At 39.8% G+C, this 20,012-nt stretch overlaps 1 protein-coding gene across 1 annotated transcript in view; it reads right to left on the bottom strand.

The window, feature by feature from the left end:
• Positions 1 to 20,012, bottom strand: part of ACSS3 (acyl-CoA synthetase short-chain family member 3) — a gene marked incomplete at its 3' end in the record, with an annotated part of 44,621 nt that overhangs the window by 1,773 nt on the left and 22,836 nt on the right. The window contains exons 7-8 of the mRNA XM_009576096.1: positions 19,909 to 20,004; positions 6,525 to 6,676 (exon numbers count right to left, since the gene is read on the bottom strand). Coding sequence (XP_009574391.1) covers positions 6,525 to 6,676; positions 19,909 to 20,004 — 248 coding nt within the window. The remainder of the gene's footprint in view (positions 1 to 6,524; positions 6,677 to 19,908; positions 20,005 to 20,012) is intronic.

The raw sequence follows: 20,012 nt of genomic DNA, 5'->3' as shown, positions 1-20,012 counted from the left end.
GTGTCTCTCCCACTTCCCTGGCCAGCCTGTTCCAAGGCCTGACCACTCTTTCAGTAAAGAAATTTTACTTGGCTCTTATTATTAAAAAAATATGTCTATGGTGAACTAGTTCTCTAGGCTTTTTCTATAGTCCACAAAGAACAAGAGGCAACTTTAGAGAGTAATTTACTTAGAGAGTAATTTACCTTGAAGAGACTCAAAAGGGTAAAGTTTATTTTTTACATGACAAAACAAAAATGAAAACCAAAATGAAAAATAAAAAAATCCAAGCCCCTAGAGCAACACTAACACATGACTAAGCTACAGTATGGAGACTTTGTTAAGTTACTGTTTAAAAAGACAGCAATAGATACAGCTATTAGATTACTGCATTATAACTTGGATTGCCTTGCCTGACATTTTGGACATTCTTATTTTGCTGTGCACTTAAACATGTTCCTATTAAGCAAGATTTTGAAACAGAAATCATCTATTTGGGAAATAAAATCTAAACCAGAGGAAATTTAAGACATAACATTTCTGGTTTACTTTTACAGATAAATCACAACGGAAAAGTGCACCTCCTTCCCTGGAAGGCTTGTGTGGCAATTGCCTGACATTTTGGACATTCTTATTTTGCTGTGCACTTAAACATGTTCCTATTAAGCAAGATTTTGAAACAGAAATCATCTATTTGGGAAATAAAATCTAAACCAGAGGAAATTTAAGACATAACATTTCTGGTTTACTTTTACAGATAAATCACAACGGAAAAGTGCACCTCCTTCCCTGGAAGGCTTGTGTGGCAATCTGAAACACTTCAGCCACGTTAATGCCTCTTTGTAACCACCAGGTGCAATCCTGCCACGAGGAACAATGTGAATTCTGAATGCAGAGGTGCACGCACACATGTCTATTGCTACAGACCAAAGAACTTGCTTCCCTTCTATAGTATCCGCACAGGGTGGGCTCATGCCTTCCCGCTCCCAAATCCTCCCTACTTGGTGTAGGACCAACAAAGACAGCACTTTCATTTTACCCAGAGATGCAATTTAAAACCTCAAAGGGTTGAGGGAAGAGGTGAAAGATAAGAAGGAAACACAGATTCAGATTCCACATCAGAACTCTGTTTACCAGAAAATAACCTCTTTCTTTTTCCAAGTGAAGTGCACAAGTATAGAATCATAGAATCATAAAGGTTGGAAAAGACCTCTAAGATCATCGAGTCCAACCGTCAACCCAACACCACCATGCCCAATAAACCATGTCCCTCGGCGCCTCATCCACACGTCTTTTAAATACTTCCAGGGATGGTGACTCAACCACTTCCCTGGGCAGCCTCTTCCAAGGCCTGACCACTCTTTCAGAAAAAATTTCAAAAAGAAATTTTTCCTAATGTCCAATCTAAACCTCCCCTGCAGCAACTTGAGGCCATTTCCTCTTGTCCTATTGCTAGTTACTTGGGAGAAGAGACCAACCCCCACCTCGCTACAACCTCCTTTCAGGTAGTTGTAGAGCGCGATGGGGTCTCCCCTCAGCCTCCTCTTCTCCAGGCTAAACAGTCCCAGTTCCCTCAGCCGCTCCTCATAAGACTTGTTCTCCAAATACTCCATATACTCACACTACAAGTGACTAAACATTTCATGAACAGCCTGTCATGCTAACAGAAACTATAGAGACACTCTACCAAGTGCTGCATCAATCCTCAAGGCTTCTGAGATGACAGAATGCCACATTAAGATATGAACAGAGCTTCATGTGGCCCAACAACACACCCTGGGATTAAAAATACTTCTCTAAAATGTCCCCTTGTTAGGATTGCAGCATGCTTTACCACAGCCAGATCAATGTCAGTGACATTTTGTCATCCCTAGGAACCTAGAGATTGATGTCTCAATAGCAAAGGCTTCTTTATCTAGAGACCACAGACTTCCCATAGCAAGGCTGCCTAAACCAAATGCTTACTTTGAATATTAACAACCTCTCCAGAGGATAGGCACACCCTGCTAGCATAAAAGGCAGCCTCTCACAGTGTAAGGACTAGTGACCTGCTTGCTGTGCAGATGCAAGGCAGGAGAATATACACAGTAAAGCCACATCTGGAAACAACGTAAGTAAAACATGGGATGAAACATCATTAAGTGCAATAAGCCATGTGCCCTAAAACCGAAAAGCATTTTTTTCACAGTGGTATTTTGCCTAGACATCAAAAATGTGATGAGTTTATTGTCTTTTAGATCCATTTACAGACCCATAGTTAGACTAGAGGAAAAGAAAATTCCACAAGCAAAAGTTATTGGGAACTCTAATCACCAAGGTAGGAACCCTGCACTAGCTAAATATAACGAACTGAGAACGGTCTTACCTGGGAACTAAGCAGAAGTAACAATCATACAGGTAGCCATAATAATAACTTTGATATATCAAAATCAACTTATGGCACATCTAGTTATGAACTTAGGAACACCAGAAGATCTTGAAAAATGTTACCATGTTGAACTTGAATATACAGATAGAAGAATTCAACTTTCTTCAGTTCAGAACAGCATTTCAACCAACCCTCCTTTCTAACACCCCAAAATGGGTTGGAGTGAGTTCTTTCTTGGAATAGAAGGCAGGGGGTCAAATGTATAACCAGCTTTCACATCAAATAAGCATAGTTTTCTGTACTCATAAAAATACATCATCATTTTCGTAAACTGCTTTCTGAGCACATCTCCCACATTAGAAGATAATGATTATAATGAGTGTGACCCCAACCAATATCTTGCACCTGAATGCTTTTTATTGTAAAGCACAAGCCAGTGCTGATAATTACAGTTAATAGCTAACTGGAAGTTACAACACAGATAAAAGTTTATGATAGAAGAGAACAAAATATTGTGTAAGTAAAAACCACAAATACGTATTTTATGAAAAGTTTTTTAAGACTCATGTTTACATGCAGGGCACTCCTGTTAAGCACTGCTCAATTTACATTATATGGAATGTTCTGTAATTAGGCATGTTAAACACAACATTTCAGCTATGATGTAAAAATACAATTTATGAATTCATTAACTTTATAAACTGCTGAAAAACTAAGTGTCCTTGTTTTAAAAACAGGGCTATTAAAACACCAAGAACTTAAAAGAATTTACAAAAAAGACATCATGTTATCCCCTGAGCCAAAACCAGAATTCCTCTCTTCCGAATTGCCAGCTTTAATAATCAGATTTATTAATCTGCAGGCTCAAGAGCAACCTTATGTTGCAAGAAGGAGAGGGATTAGCTCTTTGGCAAATTTACAGCACAAAACCATCAAAAAGCATAAAAGAGCAAAGTGCCACAAGTCCAAAAAAGCATAAGAATTATGGAATAATTTCTCCTATCAAACAGTGTAGAAAGAGAGAGATGGCAATGGTTATAAAATGTCCCACTGAACAATTTTTTAACAGTCCACTTAAAACTTCAAAGCATGTCAATGCACCTGTTACTGCAATCATCTATCACTGCAATGCAGTTACTGGGGAAGAAAAATCTTATAACCTCTCTGTTAAATAAATATGTCCTAAGCTGTTGTTCTGAAAACTTACATTCCTAACATAAAATTCAGTGCAATCAAGCTTTTAGGCCCTATTCAAGACTCCAGCAGAGTGGACTTGAAGTATCACCTGATATAGGCTACAGATCAAGGCCCCTAATGGCCCTGACAGAATCTAAATTGTTTAATACAGCATGTACATTTTGGTGTCACTCCAAGCACAAAAGAAACCACATCTCCAAACCATTTCCCAAAAGCAGGAGTGTTCACATGGGTAATAATCAGAGCTGCACTTTTCAAAATGAAAAGATCACGGAAATGTTTTTAACTCTGGAATGCATACACCAGTTTTTTTCTGGCAAAGAAAACCTCTATCTGCATCATGTTAAATAAGCTTTTTTCCCTGCAAAGACAGTGAGGCAGGTTAAAGGAACGTTCGTTTGCACTTTTGCACCATTTGAACAAACTGGAAATAAAGAACTCTATGAAATTAGAATTTCATACTAATTCTTAATGCACCTGGGGACTGCAGACACTTAAACATGTGAAATAAATAAATAATATTTTCAGGTCTTCTGATTTTTTTCCATTGATATGTTTGTTTGTTTTCCTCCCTGAATAGATTTTACCTTCGTCATGAGAATCCAAGCACTGGGGGTTTGGGTGACAGAGTCAAGTGAGTCACAGAACACAACTGCAGTTCTTAACAGAAATTTATTTAACTTATGTCATTTCAAAAGAATACGACTCTGCTTATAATTCAATTTACTCCTGTAAATCAAGTAGTCCCTTGTATATTGGAAGCTGGCATTGCCTACCAACTCTGTACCTTACAAGTAATTGTCTTTTTTAACAGGATTTTTAAAAAGCGACATTGACCTTTATCAAATTTTTAATAGAAGTTTTCAGGAATGAAATGTACTATGTGGAAACCTCTTTCAGGACAGCATTTCTGCACATGTGTTTTGGAGTCTCTAGAGTAAGTAAAGATACATCTTAGCCCAGGTAGCAGAAAGACACCTCATTTCAAAGATTCTGCACCATATAACAGAGAAGAAAGCACCAAAGATCAAGTAAATGAACTAAAAGTAAGACAGATTTCAAACTGAAACAGACAGAATTCACTTGACCTTGGATGGAAAAGTCCATCCAAGTAACACCCAAAAGCAAGGATTCTCCTAGAATGGAAATTTTAATCACCTGTTGGCCTCTATTTCTTACCAACTTAACCCATAAAATGGACACACACTATAACTAGCTGGATGTTAATATTGAAATCATCATAGGATAGACAGTCTAATTTAAGCACTCTTCCAATTTCAGTAATATGCGCCACAGTATCACATAGCCAAGTAGTTAGAGGTCACGACTAGACCTAACAGCAAGATAATCCTCGTCTAACATGAAAAGAGAGGCATGCTGAAGACTGTCAAACTTACTGCACCATATCGGTGGTTGGAGAATAGTCACTGGATTTAAGTCAGTACTATACAAAATCCAAAGTCTTTTTCACCTGTGGGTGACAACCCAAGAGAATACTAGATATTAAATGCTGTGCTAGAGGGTTTAGTAAAGAGAAGTCATGTACCAGGGAATGACATGGCCCAAAGCTGAGTGAATTATGAGACAATTACATTTGCACACCAAGGGAGAAGCTCATTAAATATGCACTGTACAGGAATGATGAAATATCTCTTTACATCTGGGGCAACTGATATCAGCAAGGAGACTCTTATCTGGAATTCTCATTTGGCCAGAAAATGTGACAACTTACAGAGCAGGTTAGCAGATTTTCCATTAAATGAATATTCTAAAGACAGACTAAGTCATTTTAGTCATTGCCTAAAAAATGCTGAGGAACAGCAATTACATTTTCTAGCATCTGAATCACTGTCTTGTCAATAAACATCATAGAAGAATAGTGCTTTAGGGTCTCAAATGAGCTTGTTTCCTATTTCAAGGAGGGGTAAGGATTGATGACAGCACTCAAAACAGATGGAAGAAAGTAATGATGAACTTGTAATGAATACCTCAGGAATAAATCCAGCTTACTAATAAATAAAACTTTCCTGAGCAATTAAGAATGTGGAGGTGTAATGAAGCTACATGGCTTTGCACCTTCCCCTTCTCTTTGGACAAGTGTGATAAAAGATGTCTTATGACTGAATACTGCCTATGCAGTCTGACACAGTCTTTGTTTGATGCTGAGCAAATTATTCAACTTCAAGATTCAATGTGGTCCAAACCCACATATTTTTCATTTTTAGACTGTTTGCTGTAAGATGCAGAAACTTGGTCTGTAGAAGTACTAAAACTCACAGATACAAGTCAGTGTGAGAGACATTTTATTAATATAATGCTAATTACACCTAAGAACTCTGACATAGTGGTAGTTCAGTGGCTCAGACTGGATATTCAAAACCAATAGAAGACTTTGACCTTAATCTCTCTGTGCCTCAGCTTCCTATTTGCAAAATACAGATAATACCACTCTCTCATCTCACAGGGGATTTGTGAGGATGAACTCAGTCATGATTTTGAAGTATGCTGCTAGTATAGTGATAAACACCTTAAAAACAGTACGAGATAACTAATAGCTCAGTCTTTGGAGCACATAACCATAAGCAGTAACTAAGTTATGGGGAGATAAACAAAACATTGACTAGCTGCTGATTAAACGAACACTAATGATCCTGTGCACTCAATGAAATGAGAGGTCATGTGGGAAAACAGTACAGGATTGTGTAATCCAAGACTGCATTACAGGGTATAAGCACAGTGGAGTAAAATTAAGGTTGAGCGAGTAACCCTAACTCAGTATGACCTTAGAGTCATAATCTTTTTAACAGCTTTCATCTCCTCCAAACTATCAATATAAATTTACAAGCAAATACACCTAAATTGTCGAGAATACATTTGAATTCTGCTATACAGAGGTGGGAAAAGTCCCAGACACTCTGCTATTCTTAGTTCATCCAGCCTGTTTCTGTAAGAAACTGCTTCCAGTGTATCCTTAGTTCACCTTTTCAGAGAGTACTGCTTTCCCAGGGCTGCCTCAGGGTCCTGCTGACGGATTGCTCTAATTGCAGTTGGTGAAGTAAAGAAGGCAGCTACTTCATGCTCTGCTAGCACACGGAAATAGGCACCAGCATCTGGCGTTCCCACAGGCTTCCCCTATGGAGAGAATAATTTAAAATGTCACAGGATAAAAATACTTCATAATTCCTTGACAGTTCAAGGCTTGAACACATAACAGTAGTGGCAGCACAGCAACAGAAGCAATTTCAAGTAAGGGCTTTGTTGAAAATAATAATACTGTGAGTGTATTCACTTGTAGAAACAAATTCACAAGCTTTGGGCACAATCTCTCGAATGAACACAGCACATACTAGATGCTACTTAGAAAAATAGAACAAATGGACATGTGAATGAAAAGACAGCCACAAAGAGCTGTTTATTACACTGGCAGCAGAGGGAGTCGCATCTACATCTACCCTTACTGCGAAGCAGCCTGTAAAACACCCAGAGTCCCACTGAACTAGGAGTCTCTGGACACAGCGGCACTGCAGCTATATCCCCTATGCACAGGCCTATGGAACATAATGCCAGCTTTTTCTTATCTAGTAATTTCCTCCCAATTCTGGAAAAATTCCCACTTAGCTGCTTACAACTGGCCTCTTGGCACCTTTGTGCTGCTACCCCACATGAAGACTGGAGAGAAGCCAAAAACCCCTTTTCTGGTTTAGTGTGCTACCAGACTGTGGTCTGGTTTGTGGTTGTTTTTTTTTTAAACTAAACATTGTCTTGAGCTAGGGGGCAGATTCAGGAGATTTATGAACAGAAGTAATCAGATGTGACAAATTGCCCAACGGTAAGTAATAATAACAACAAAAAATAACCAAAAATACTTTTCTGTGGTGCTGCAAATATGAAAAGCAGTTAGCACAGGATCATATAATCACAATCTTACTGTATGTAATTACCGCAGTGCATGAACTGCTCCATATATATGCTGAAATTATGAAAAGACGATGCTAATGTAGAATGAGCTTTAGCTCTACAGGTACTGCCATAACCTTTGCACTAAAAATGCCACACTTGGAAGATGAACTTTGACAGAGCACACAAGTTAGGAGAGACATACATTTTTCATACTGCAAACACAGCTTTGTCAATGCTTTACACAAGAAGCCAGAAACACAGAGGAAGTTTCACTACTGAAATGTCACCATCTTTACAGCAGTTTACCAGTCACAAGACAAATTCATACCTTCACCATCCTTGTGTAAATGCAAATTTGGAATACATAGATTAGATTAGGTCCAGTGGAAAAAAACCAGCATATGTCATACTGCAAACACAGCTTTGTCAATGCTTTACACAAGAAGCCAGAAACACAGAGGAAGTTTCACTACTGAAATGTCACCATCTTTACAGCAGTTTACCAGTCACAAGACAAATTCATACCTTCACCATCCTTGTGTAAATGCAAATTTGGAATAGATAGATTAATAGGTCCAGTGGAAAAAAAACAGCATATGAAACTCTAATTAATACTTTTCATTTTACCAAGATGCAAAAGGAACACAGGCATTTGAATACCTTGAAGAATTTACTAAATCCACTGTTTTTATTCTGATAACGAGGCACTAGTAACACAGTAAATGTCTTTAAAACACACACTAATCAAGTTAGTTGCCCTGTCCCAACATGAAACACAGCACGCTGGCTGTGATGCAGGCTCATAGGAATTCATCCCTTTCCCTCTCTCCCACCTGCCCTCCCTACTGCAGTCTTCCCCACACTTGCTCTGCACCCAGCTGCACCTGAACACTGGCAAGTGCACCGATGAACCATTTGGCAGATTTAAGGAACGCAGGACACCTGAGGTCAGATATGTACCATTGGCTTTGCAGCCCTATGATGAGATACTGCTGGTGAGAGGAGTGCTGCAGCAGAGGATCACCAAAAAAGGAAAAAAAAAAAAAGACAAAACAGAATGCACAATTGAAAAGCCTTTTTTTTTTAAAGGATGGAGAGGCGGTGAGTAGCAAATGCAGAGAAAATAAACAAAAGAAACAGTGCCCAGCCAAAGTAGCAGGGAGTACCATCACCAATGCCAAAAACTCTCTTTTTGCTAATAGCCTATCCTAAATTACCACAAAGAAATGCAAAAGAATACTATTTGCTTGCCGAAAAAGTGATGTCCTTTTTTCTGTCATATAACGCACAGCTCCCAAAGAAAAATCTTTCACCAGACTGTCTTTAAGCATCTTCCTTGCACACTTCTTCATTGCAACTTTTATGTATTCATCCAATTCATCCACATATTGTTCCATCAATATTTGTCCATGAACCTATTTATTCAAGTTCATGTCATCTCCCATTAATGTTCACTGTACCTGCAGACCTGCAACCCTCTGGTTAGGAGTTCAAGAGCACATCACTAACTAACACTTAAACAAATAGTCTCAGGCTGAAAAATTCTGTATTTCCATAAACTTCTCATTAATTAATTACATAACTGAACTAGCACCATTTGTAATCATCTTGGACAGCAACAAACCGAACTGTGGAGCAATCTGAAATTGGTTAGTCTGCCAGTAATAATGTAGGCTGTTATTTTTAACCAAATGGAAATGTCCAGAGCCTATAAAAGGGCTGTGTCCGGCCCTAAGGACACCCACTCCCTCCTAGGGGCTCGGCTGTCGCTCCTCAAGGCTGGGTTTGCCATGCTGCAGCTGTGTAACCTTGGATCAGATCACTGCGAAAACAGCAGAGTTGTGAGAAAAGCCGAAAGGAGCCTCCCCTTGCTCGGGAGGTGATTTACGCTCAGACTCTCACCCTTGGTCCCTGCCCGAGCTATATCGCACCCATGCCTGTGCCTCGCACCTCCAGCAAGCCTGAGCCTGAGCCTGAGCGCATCTTCAACACAAGCAGCTAAACCTTCAAGAGTGTGTGGGTAGGCATGCAGGTCTCTGACAGGTTGATATTTGTCACAGGGAAGCTACAACAGCTTTGGTTTGGAGAAGTACCATTCTCAGATCTAGGAGAAAAACAAATAAAACACAAACAGTGTAAGGAAAGGAGCAGAAAGTTCCCCTGACAGTCAATAGGAAATAATACCCAACGAATAAGGCGACACTTAAAATACTCATTTAGGAAATAAAAAAATCTGTAAAATATTCTTACTGATTCTGCAGAAAAACTTCCCCGGTGCCTTGGCAGCTGTTCACAGTTTAACAAATGCATAAATAAAAACTGACATAAGCAAAACAAATGTGAGACAGCGCAAATTAATTTCAGAGCCCAAAAAACTACAAATAAAATCACCAAAGAGAGTTCTCATTTATTATACAAAAACTTTAAGAAGTACTGCAAGATGCCATGAGAGCTTATGACCACATGCAATTTTGATTTTTAAAAAGTTGGCAATATAAACAATAAAGCACAGCGTAATTAAATTCAGAATATGCTGTCAGATTGCTGAGTCAATTGGGGACTATGAGCAAATGAGATGCTTCCACTGGATTTCTGCAGGGATGGGTTCAAGACCTGTTGCTATTCATCATTTGCATCAATCCTGGAGATGAAAATTTATTTTAAAAGTTACTAGCCATAATATCTGTGGTTGGCAGGAACTGAGAGCATGGTAAACAAGAACAAGGCAGTCAGAGAGTGATCTGTCTCACCTAATTTAAAAAAGAAAAGTGGAAACAGACACTTCTTCTATCAGCTAGGAGGATTCAAGTAGAAAAGACTTTCTTTTAATAACCAAGAGACTCTGAAACAGACAGACAGATAGGAAGCTCTTTCTGGAAGTACCTAGATTTAGCATGTAATTTATCAGATGTCTACCAGCTGAGCAGACATCCTCAGGCGAAATCTGTTGATGGATAATACATGATTACGAAAGAAGATTCATAGTCAGGCAGCAGGAACGATCAAGAGGATAGAAATGTTCTTCTATGGAGAAAGTCAGAAGGCACCGGGATGGATTACTTGAAGAAAATGACACATAAGAGGAGCTATAATAAAATAACCAACAACGCATGACTCCTAACAAGGGGCTGTTCAATTAAAGATAAATTTACAAAATTATGAGGAGGAAATTCTCTCTGCATAGCAAATATTATACATGGAACTCATTGCTACTAAAACCTGCTGATACCAAAGCACACACAAAATCCTGACACATCAGGATTCAAAAGGAAATGTTCATAGAGGCATTTGTCCTTCTGCTGCTGGCGCTGCTGCCAAACCTCCACTAAGGACTTGAGATGATACATCCTATTGAATTCGCTCCACAAACACAGTCAGTATGGATGATGGCAGAAAGATCACAAAACCGGCAAACTCCAGAGGCAGTGCTTTCTTTGTAAACTGATGATAATGGCTTATAAGAACCGTAGAAAGGCTGGATGCCCCTAAGTTGCTAACAGCTGTACCAAATGAGAGTAATTTTAAACCTGCTGCTGTTGTCGTGCACCCTGCGGATTTGTTGCAACAGCAGGACCCCAGTGAGCATTGGGAGGAAGGCTCCGTGCTACAGCTCTGTGTGGGACAATAGCTCCTTCTCTGTCCTAGACTACTCAAATGAAGTCCTTAACGCATGGCTCCTTGGCAAGTGTGAGCATCCACTTCCTTACCCTAGCTCCAATCCAAAGTCCCGAGCACTGGAACTACAATACTGCCTTTCTCCTGGCATCACAGGATCACAGGCACTAGCCAGACTTTCTCTTCGTGCTACCCTGGTGCTTACAGCTTGCGATCCCGCTAGCAAGAGCAACCCAGAGTGGGCTGTGAGACTCCAAGTAGCTTATTTATAGCTGAAGTTCGTCATGCGTTGGAGAAAAACAATCCAGGACAGATTATTTTAAAAAAAAAAAAACAAACCAAACCTCACTGTATTCAAAGGAATTCATTTTCACATTCCTGACAATGGTGTTACAGCAAGTAAAAATTGAAAGCACGTAGTTCCCACAGCAATTGTTAAAACGACAAGTTGTCACCTACTAAGTAATTTAAAAATAAACAAATCACTTTAACGAGTGAGGGTATGAAGTCAGCACAGTTTATATTCAATAGTGGTTGTCCCTAGGCAAAGGGGATGAGGTGTTCTTTCCCCGTACCTAAACAGCATACTGATACTCCCTACCCAAAACCCATCATTAGGCAATCATTTAGGAAAAAACTTTGACTACAAATTTATGAATATTCACTGTTAAGATAGTCTTCTGAGCAGAGGAAAAATTATACACTATTCCTCTTTGTAAACATTATTTTTCTCCCTGTGTATACAGAAGTCTTCCTTTTCTTCCCATTTTTAATCCTCAAAAAGACGACACTGATGTCATGAACACTGTCTGAAGACTCGATTGGTGGCATCTCAGAGAAAGAAAAATGGGAAATGTACTATTGCTGTTTAATAATGTTCTCACCAAGACCAAAAATCACAAAGCAGACGTGTAGGTCAACCAGATACTAACTCTGATTTTTCTTTAATACTCACTGTTAAAGAAAGAAGATTTTTACTCTTTTTATTTTCCAAAACCAACACATTTTAAATTCAGTGATGCCTTTATAATGACGATAACCATCTTGATGCCCACGTGTTTACACAGAGACAAAACTTCACTGTAAGATGACTATGTAACAGAAACTGCTGAAGAAACTTATCATCTTCCTCCCCATTCCTTCTTGTCTTACTCCACACCTGCTAGAATGAAAACCTCTTCATTGCATTATTTATTTTAGTGATTCTCTTCAGCCAAATACATGCAACAATTTTAATGTGGCCCAGTGTATCAGTGGTCAAAAACAGATACTATAAAACTATCAAAGTCTTTTCCTTATCTCCGAGAAACTGCCATTTTTCTCACACTTCTTTCCTCTTCTACTTAACTAGTGTGGTGGTGAAGAGTTAATCCCCTTGGAATGAAGAATCTAATTAACATCTGTTAGGTATTTAAACATTAATTAGACTATAGTGACTTAATACTCAAGCTAGTATGATATTTGATTCTATAAATGTGCATTTCTGCTACTGGGTGAAGGTTTTGCTCCTTGTTATTCAGAATATCAGAAAAGTCAATCACACTTCTCTCCGGCCTTAACATTGTATGAATTTAGTGGGAAACCACTGAGTATTTTCCAGACAAGCTAGAAAATGGAACCCTTTTGTAATAGAATTAAAATTGAAAAGGAATCAAAACTATTTCTTTCTATTTTTTTTTACTATTTCTATTTCTATTACTATTACTACTTCTATTTTTCTCGTGAAAGTGATTTATAACTGGAGTTCTCTGTTTAATTATTTGTAGAGACCCTGAAGCCACTGAAGCCCCCCAAATTGCATACCAGAACTATATTGAGCATCTGGAGATGAAATAAAGATGGAGATGGGATTTGAAAAGTATCCAACATTAGGCAAATTGTGCAAGTTGTACAATCAGCCTAGAAAAGAGCTCAATTTCTTTCTTCTCCAAATTTCAGCTGAACTCACACATTTAGCGTCAATACACGCCGAATAGGTATATTATGTGTTCACTGCCTCCAAAATTTCTTGATTAAAAAGCAAAGGAACTTAAAAGAAGACCTTGTTATTTATGAAGTAGGATTCTAAAATACAAAAAAAAAAAAAAATCAATGCAATACTTTTTGACTAGTGGATAGAACAGTTGAATAAATCAACTGAAAACTGTGGATGATTAAATACACTTAGAAATATAAGAAACCGTCATGCACACGAGGAGGAAAAAAGATTACTATCTACATAGTTTACTTACATAGCATGTAGGCTTACCTTTACGAACACCCATCTGTATATGGGCATACACATGTACGACACACGCTGACACTGCAAGGACGAGCTCTTAGCAGCATATGCTGAGATTTCTCACACTCCGACACATACAAATAAGAATTCGGTCTACAAAGTCTTTAGTCAAAACAGTTGACAGTTTACTATTTCATGTACTGCAAAACCAGCACTGATCCTAACTAGAGGACTATTATATACTGCAGAGTTAGTGATCCACGTAACAGTTGACCTGAGAAGGCGCAGCCCTGTGCTGTGCTTGTCTATCTCTTCACTTTGCCCAGAGGATCTACTCTGTATGAGTAAATCCAAGCGAAGTAAGAAAGCAGATTTCTAGCTTCTGTGGAGACCATACACCAGAAAATTAACCTCATTTCCAGACAACAGAACAAGGTCAAAATAAGTAACAGGTTTTTTTTGCTTAAGGATACTGAATTTCCAAAGATTTCACAGGGTCTTTACATACTATAAAGATGAAACAGCAAAGATTGTTACCACCTGACAGGAGAGGGACAAATGGAGTCTGGTGGGATTTAAGTGCAGCACACAGATCGTTCTTCCTCACCCTTTCACCTCTGGAAAAGGCAGGTGAAAAATGCACACTGAATACCTCAGTGTGTAAAGCCATGCATACTTCAGTTAATTTTTCAGAGCCAAAGCTTGTTTCTCTTGTTCACAGTGGTCTCTGCCACCACAATAATGCAGAAACGAGTGTCCAGACTGTTTCTCTTCTTCACACGAAAAATGATCTTTTTATACGCAATAGAAAGAACATCGCAGTGTTCTCTTTCTTTCATAAGTAGTTAAGTGAGAGCCTACATGACTTAACTCAAGATATTAAAATCAATCCCAAAATTATTTAACGAAGCTTTAGGAATTCTCACAGATGTATCCATGCTTGCCCTACATAAACAAACACCACACAGCAAGAATCTGATAAGCATGACCTCTGGGATGAGCAAAAGGTATAGGACAGCTGTGCAGTATGTACACATGTACTACAAAATATCACAAATCCACCCCTGCATCTGGAGTAATTTGCAAATTCAAGTACACAACTATATAGTGTTAGTTCTTCTGGACATTTTCATCCATGTATACAAATGTATGTATTTGAACATACAAACTGCAGTAAATTTACTATACTCCCTTTTCCACATAAAGATGTATTTAGTTACTAAGGAATCCTTTCTGCAGAAGAGTCTACCTCATGAATTTAACATATTCTCTCACTTATCTGCTCCTCTTGAATTCTGCCTTTTTTTCTTTTCCTAGGATTTTGCCCTACCGCTTTTAAACAAACGCCTTCCTCCTTTTTTTTAAAACTACTTGATTACTCTTAATTTGCAATATCTTAGAAAAAAACTTGCCTCCTAATGTCCTTCAGAACTTGTATGTGCACTAAGAAGCAAGCGCCGCTCCTGCATCAGCAAGCTGACACTAGTCATTGATTCATAAGCTTTCAGAAGTTCCACAGTGAGCTGGTTTGTAAATTCACAGAAGCAAGTGGATTCCACCAGATTAGCACATCGGAGACTCTTCAAAAAAGAGCTAAACATAAGCAATACTCAAACGAATGGTTGATTTTTATTGCCATAGTTGCACTGTAGATATTCTCTGCATCATGTATTTCAATAACGCACTCATTGCAAGCTTTCATGCTGAACACTGAAAGTAAGCAAGTCAGTAAACTTTATGTGGACAGAAGGTACGTTGAGATTCAAATTAAGAACAACTATTTATTTAAGTTTTCTCCAGCTGCTGCAATCATTGGCTGGAAGCATTAAGGCATGTGAGCTTCTCTGTCTTAGCTGTTTAGGTAAAAAAAAAAAACTTGTGCTTGTTGTTATCACTTTGTGTACTTTAATATTTAAAAAAAAATACTTGGTTTGCAAACCTGCTGTTCCACTTCATAGAACAACTTAACACACTACCCACAGTCTTTCCATGAAGAGAAGAAAAAGTTAACACTTTTAAAAGTTAACCACAAAGTTAAAAGTTAACCACAAAGACAAGAACACATTCCAAAACACATTTTCAAGACCTCAAAATTTGCTTTGCTTTTAAACATTGCATTTTGCTTCTTATTTTACATTTTTCTGTTACAAAAATGATAAACAACAGGATATTGTACAAAGCAACATACACAGATGTCACCTAGGCACAATCTGGTGTTCTATGAGAGATTATCAATCTTCTTCCTACTACATGCACTGGTAAAAAAAAACTTAGTACCATGTGAAATAATAACATGAAACATGAATGCAAGCACATGTGGTGTCACAGACTTTGTTTACATAGCAAGTAGTGAGGTGAATTAGAGCAGATTAGTAGATCAAACCATTTAATGCCAATGCTTTTTACCTCTTCCACTAAATGTTATTTGAGGTTTATTTTAGACTAGACTTAGCCTTGTTCACTGCAGCTCAAAGTTTTCTGATGGAAAGCTATCCTACGGATCTTTGCTCCCTTGACTGAAGGGAAGCACTTCCTCTTCTAGGAAGTGTCATGCTGTCCCTTTTATCTGTTTCATGCAGATGACAGTAGCACGTCAGTCCACACATCACCAGTAGGCTCCACCATGAAATTTCTGTAAGCCCTATATTCCATATCTCTGGTCACAGAACCAAAACATATGCCACTACTTTCTTGCCAAGAAGGGACAGGATCGTTCATGATGTCCTCAATGACAATGAGCATCATGAGAGATGCTGCATACCCCTGCACCCCACACCATAAAGTACACTCTGACAATGGTGCAGCACAGGCCTAATTTAATGGTGCTTTTACTGAATGCATAATGGAAGTGCAATCAACTTGTGGTCATCTGAAAGACACTGGGCTATGTGGGACAGACACCGTGTTTCCAATACCTTCCAGAAAATTCAGGATATCACTTCTAGTCTGAACCATCTGTGAGGACATCTTTGAGACCTTCCTTCAGACTGAAACACTGAGCACAGCTTCTGCAGTATGCGTATGCTCAGTTCTCTGCTCTCTTTGTCATAGGTGGGCCATCCAGCAATGCATTTGTGTCACAACTTTGTCTTCTCCTTCACTGAAGACAGTCACCAATCCACTCAGCATTCATGAGTGCATGGCGTGCAATGGGAGGAATACCACTGGACATCAATGTCTTTCAAACTGGCAAATGTTATGCAATGATTAAAAAGGAACTGGTTCCCAATACTTCTCTCCGTCCTTGGTTTTCCCCTCCTCCACACCTGTGTGCTTCACACACTCCCTTGCTGCATTCAATCCATTTGTTTTGGGTAAACCTGGTTAATCCAATCCTTATCCCAGCCCGCAGTGCCCTTCCCTCTATGACCTTTCCCAAGTGTGACTTGGGGCAGAGGAAGAGATCATATATTGCCAACAACCATTACCTTAACCACTGCATTTCAAAGAAATGTAATCATCCTGATTGGTATTTTTTGTATAAGCAGCTGATTGCAGGGCAGGGACAGGATCTGACATGTGGCCAGAAGTACCAGCACCGCTACCGCCACTGAGTAGGTCCTTTATATGCTGCATTTGAGACAGTGCGGCTGGGTTTTTGTGCAGGAGCCGAGGGGGGCTGTGCTATCAAGGCAGGCCATGTCCACGGCTTATGCGGTTGCCAGGACTGCGCCTGGCACATAGGCAGAGCTGGGACAGGGTAAGTGGTCTCCGAGGGAGCTTGTTCCTCCACAGAACTTCCCTCACAGCTCACGGCCCCTGGGGAATCGTCTCTCAAGGTGTAGCAGCTCTCACAGTCAATCCAGAGACCTACACCACCTTTCCGCAGCTCTGCGATCAATGCCCTAATTCTACCAGAAACCTCCTAAACACAGTCCCACGCTCAATACATGTATAGGAAAGGAGTACGTGCACTTTACTCAGGCGGGCATCCGGACCACCAGTTTACAGTTCCCATTGCCTGCCGTGGCAGAGAGTGGGCCAAGGGGATGTTCCTGCGTGTTGTTTCGCAGGGGTCCTCTGCAGGTTGTAGGCATGTAGATGTTTGCAGCAGAGTAGGCATGCTTTTCCCTGGACTTTTCTCCCAGACTGCTGGTCTTGGGACCAAGGATGTGGATGTCCTCATGAGCAGCAGGCTTGGCAGAGCGCTCTCCCCTTCCCTGACCATCTGTTCAAGATCTCTGTGGTAGGGGCACACACACTGTGCCACCTCTGAAACATGGTTGTCCCACCTCTTCAAGAAGATGGTTTTCATCTGCTTGAAATGAATGCAGCACCACTTGTCAGTCCTCTTCCACTTGGCAGCTGGCTTGACATTAGCAACAGGGTGGTGCATCTGCTGGAGAAACTTTTGGGCCTTTTAGAGCACATGCTGTCAAGCTCTGGGTTGCCCCTAGCTCAATATTCTGGGAGGCCAAAGCAACAGTTGTCACTACTGCAAAATGTAGCAGTAGGAAAGGTGGAATAATTTTAATCATATTGTAAGATGTCGGTCATAAACGAGGAACAGCAAAAGAAATACGGCTGGTGAAAAAGATAGAAGCCAAAGCTTGGAAGAAATAAAGGAGCAGCTGAAAGTCAGAACAAGCAGACATCTGGCGGCCATTAGAAAATATGAAGTCACACATAGCATTTGGCCCTTTTGCATAGCACAAGAAGTACTTCAGAATAAGGTGGGAACTCTTGACAGTTTTAAAGCTTTCTGTTGGCACATGTACTTTTCATTTGCTCTGGAGAACTTCACAGCAGTGCAGTGCCACTCATTGGATCCCACCCTTTTATCCCAAGTGGCAAAGCTTCTGTCTTAGCTTTCTCTGTAAAGATGTCATTCATATGTCTAAAACCACTCTGTGAGCCAAATCAATAAGCAAGGACAATCAGAGGACTTATTTCAGAACTGCACTACTGCTGTAATTTGAAATATCATGTACACGCACCCCTAATGACCATTGCTTTTCTGGACTTGAGGATTCTTGACCTGCTTCAAGAGGCGTCTTCTGCTTGTGAGAATCTCGCTTATAAGTTTATAGAGTGAACTTTGAGCAGCAAAGTATACTTCTAACTTCCAAAACAGGATGCAGGAAGCACTAGTCAGTTCTGTAGTCTTTGATGCAGTGGCATCCAAACAATTTTGGAGGCAACCTCCTCCAAAGGATTCAGAAACATATTTACTCAAAATTCAAGCACAATCCCAGTACCAGCTACCCACCAACAGCAGTGTATAAGTTCATAACAGTGAAGCACATCTCAACCAATACCAACTTAACTGGTTGTGCAAACACCAAAGGATTGTTCTGATAATGCTTGTTCCTGAAAACAGTAACAATCTATTTCTGTTCTAGTGTGGTCATCTTCACTTGTATGGTGTATTAGCAGGAAGATGGAGAAAGTTTAATCATAAATACACATTTCCTTATGCAGAACTTCTGCACTTATGATGGTCTGTAAACCAGTATGTTTCCACCATGTCATGCTGACTCCCCTGCTCCACAAACACTGGGTACAGATGGTGCTCTAACAACTGCTATATCCACAATGTCATCAAAGCTTGTTTCATATGCTTTTTCATACCCTCAGTATCAGTACATTCACTATACTTTTGCAGTTCTTGTATGCTCTGCCATGAGTTACCATTAGATTTCCTTTAATGGTTCACACGTTTCTAATTACCACTACAAATCAACAGAGGTGATCAGCACGACACAATGGCAGAGCTAAAACAACTTCTGCCTCTAGGACCATTGAAAAAGACAGAACAATTACTAGGTGGGCTTCACTCTGCATAGCATTGAAGAAGCTGGGATATATCCAGACTTCTTCATGTCAGGTGAATCCAGGCAACCACGTCTCAGCATGCTTAAGAGCTAACAATGTAGTGCTACAATGTCTTTCACTATCACCTATGGATACTGGATTCACTCCCTGAAGAATAAAGAAGATGGTTCAAGCAACACTGTATCTTCTTGTCTGGCTATGAGAGAATCAATAATAACTTCTGAAAAAGTAACAATGTAAGGCAGCGTGATTGCTTTTTTGAGCACCAAAGTTAGGATGCAGCAGGCCACTGTAATTGGACTAGTCTCCTCTCCACACCACTGAGCTTCAGCCCCCAAGGAGAAGGACCAAGCCCTGAATGTCATCTGAGTCTTGGCTTCAGGTGCCTTGAGTAGTAGGGGGAGGAAAGAAGAGACAAGTCTCCTTAAGAGTTTTGGCTCCAACCATACAGCTCCCAATTGCCTCCAACTCAGATCCAGTAAGAATTTGTCATCTCCAGACACGCAAAACACAACATCCGCTCCTAGATCCATAGTAAAGGTAGTGTAATGGCCTGTGGCTGAAGCCTCAGCAACACTCCACCATCTGCCATTTATAGGTCTGCTGTTTTGGAGTTCCTTGCCCCACTGACCATCACCAGTCACACAGATGAAGTAGACAAGTTTGAAGGATAGTGAAGTAAGTTTTCCTTACAAATCACTGTAATAGAGAGAAGAGTATAAACACTGAAGATATACACACAATTTAAATGTATATGGCATGAAGACTGGACAGGAATAAACAGGATCATCAGAATCATCAACGGGAGGAGATGCTGCCTTTTCAACGGCTGGCTTTTTGGAATGGATCATACCTCATACAAAACTGTAGTATTCCCGTGAAGGAGAGGTCCATAGCAAATGTAGGAATGACCAACAACCCAGCCTAAATCAGAAGCTGCCCACCACACCTAAAATG

The sequence above is a fragment of the Fulmarus glacialis genome, unplaced genomic scaffold, assembly GCF_000690835.1.
Source record: "Fulmarus glacialis isolate BGI_N327 unplaced genomic scaffold, ASM69083v1 scaffold9564, whole genome shotgun sequence".
In the NCBI taxonomy this organism is placed as follows: domain Eukaryota; kingdom Metazoa; phylum Chordata; class Aves; order Procellariiformes; family Procellariidae; genus Fulmarus; species Fulmarus glacialis.
The sequence above is the reverse complement of the archived record's forward strand: the minus strand, read 5'-3'. Positions and strand labels throughout refer to the sequence as shown.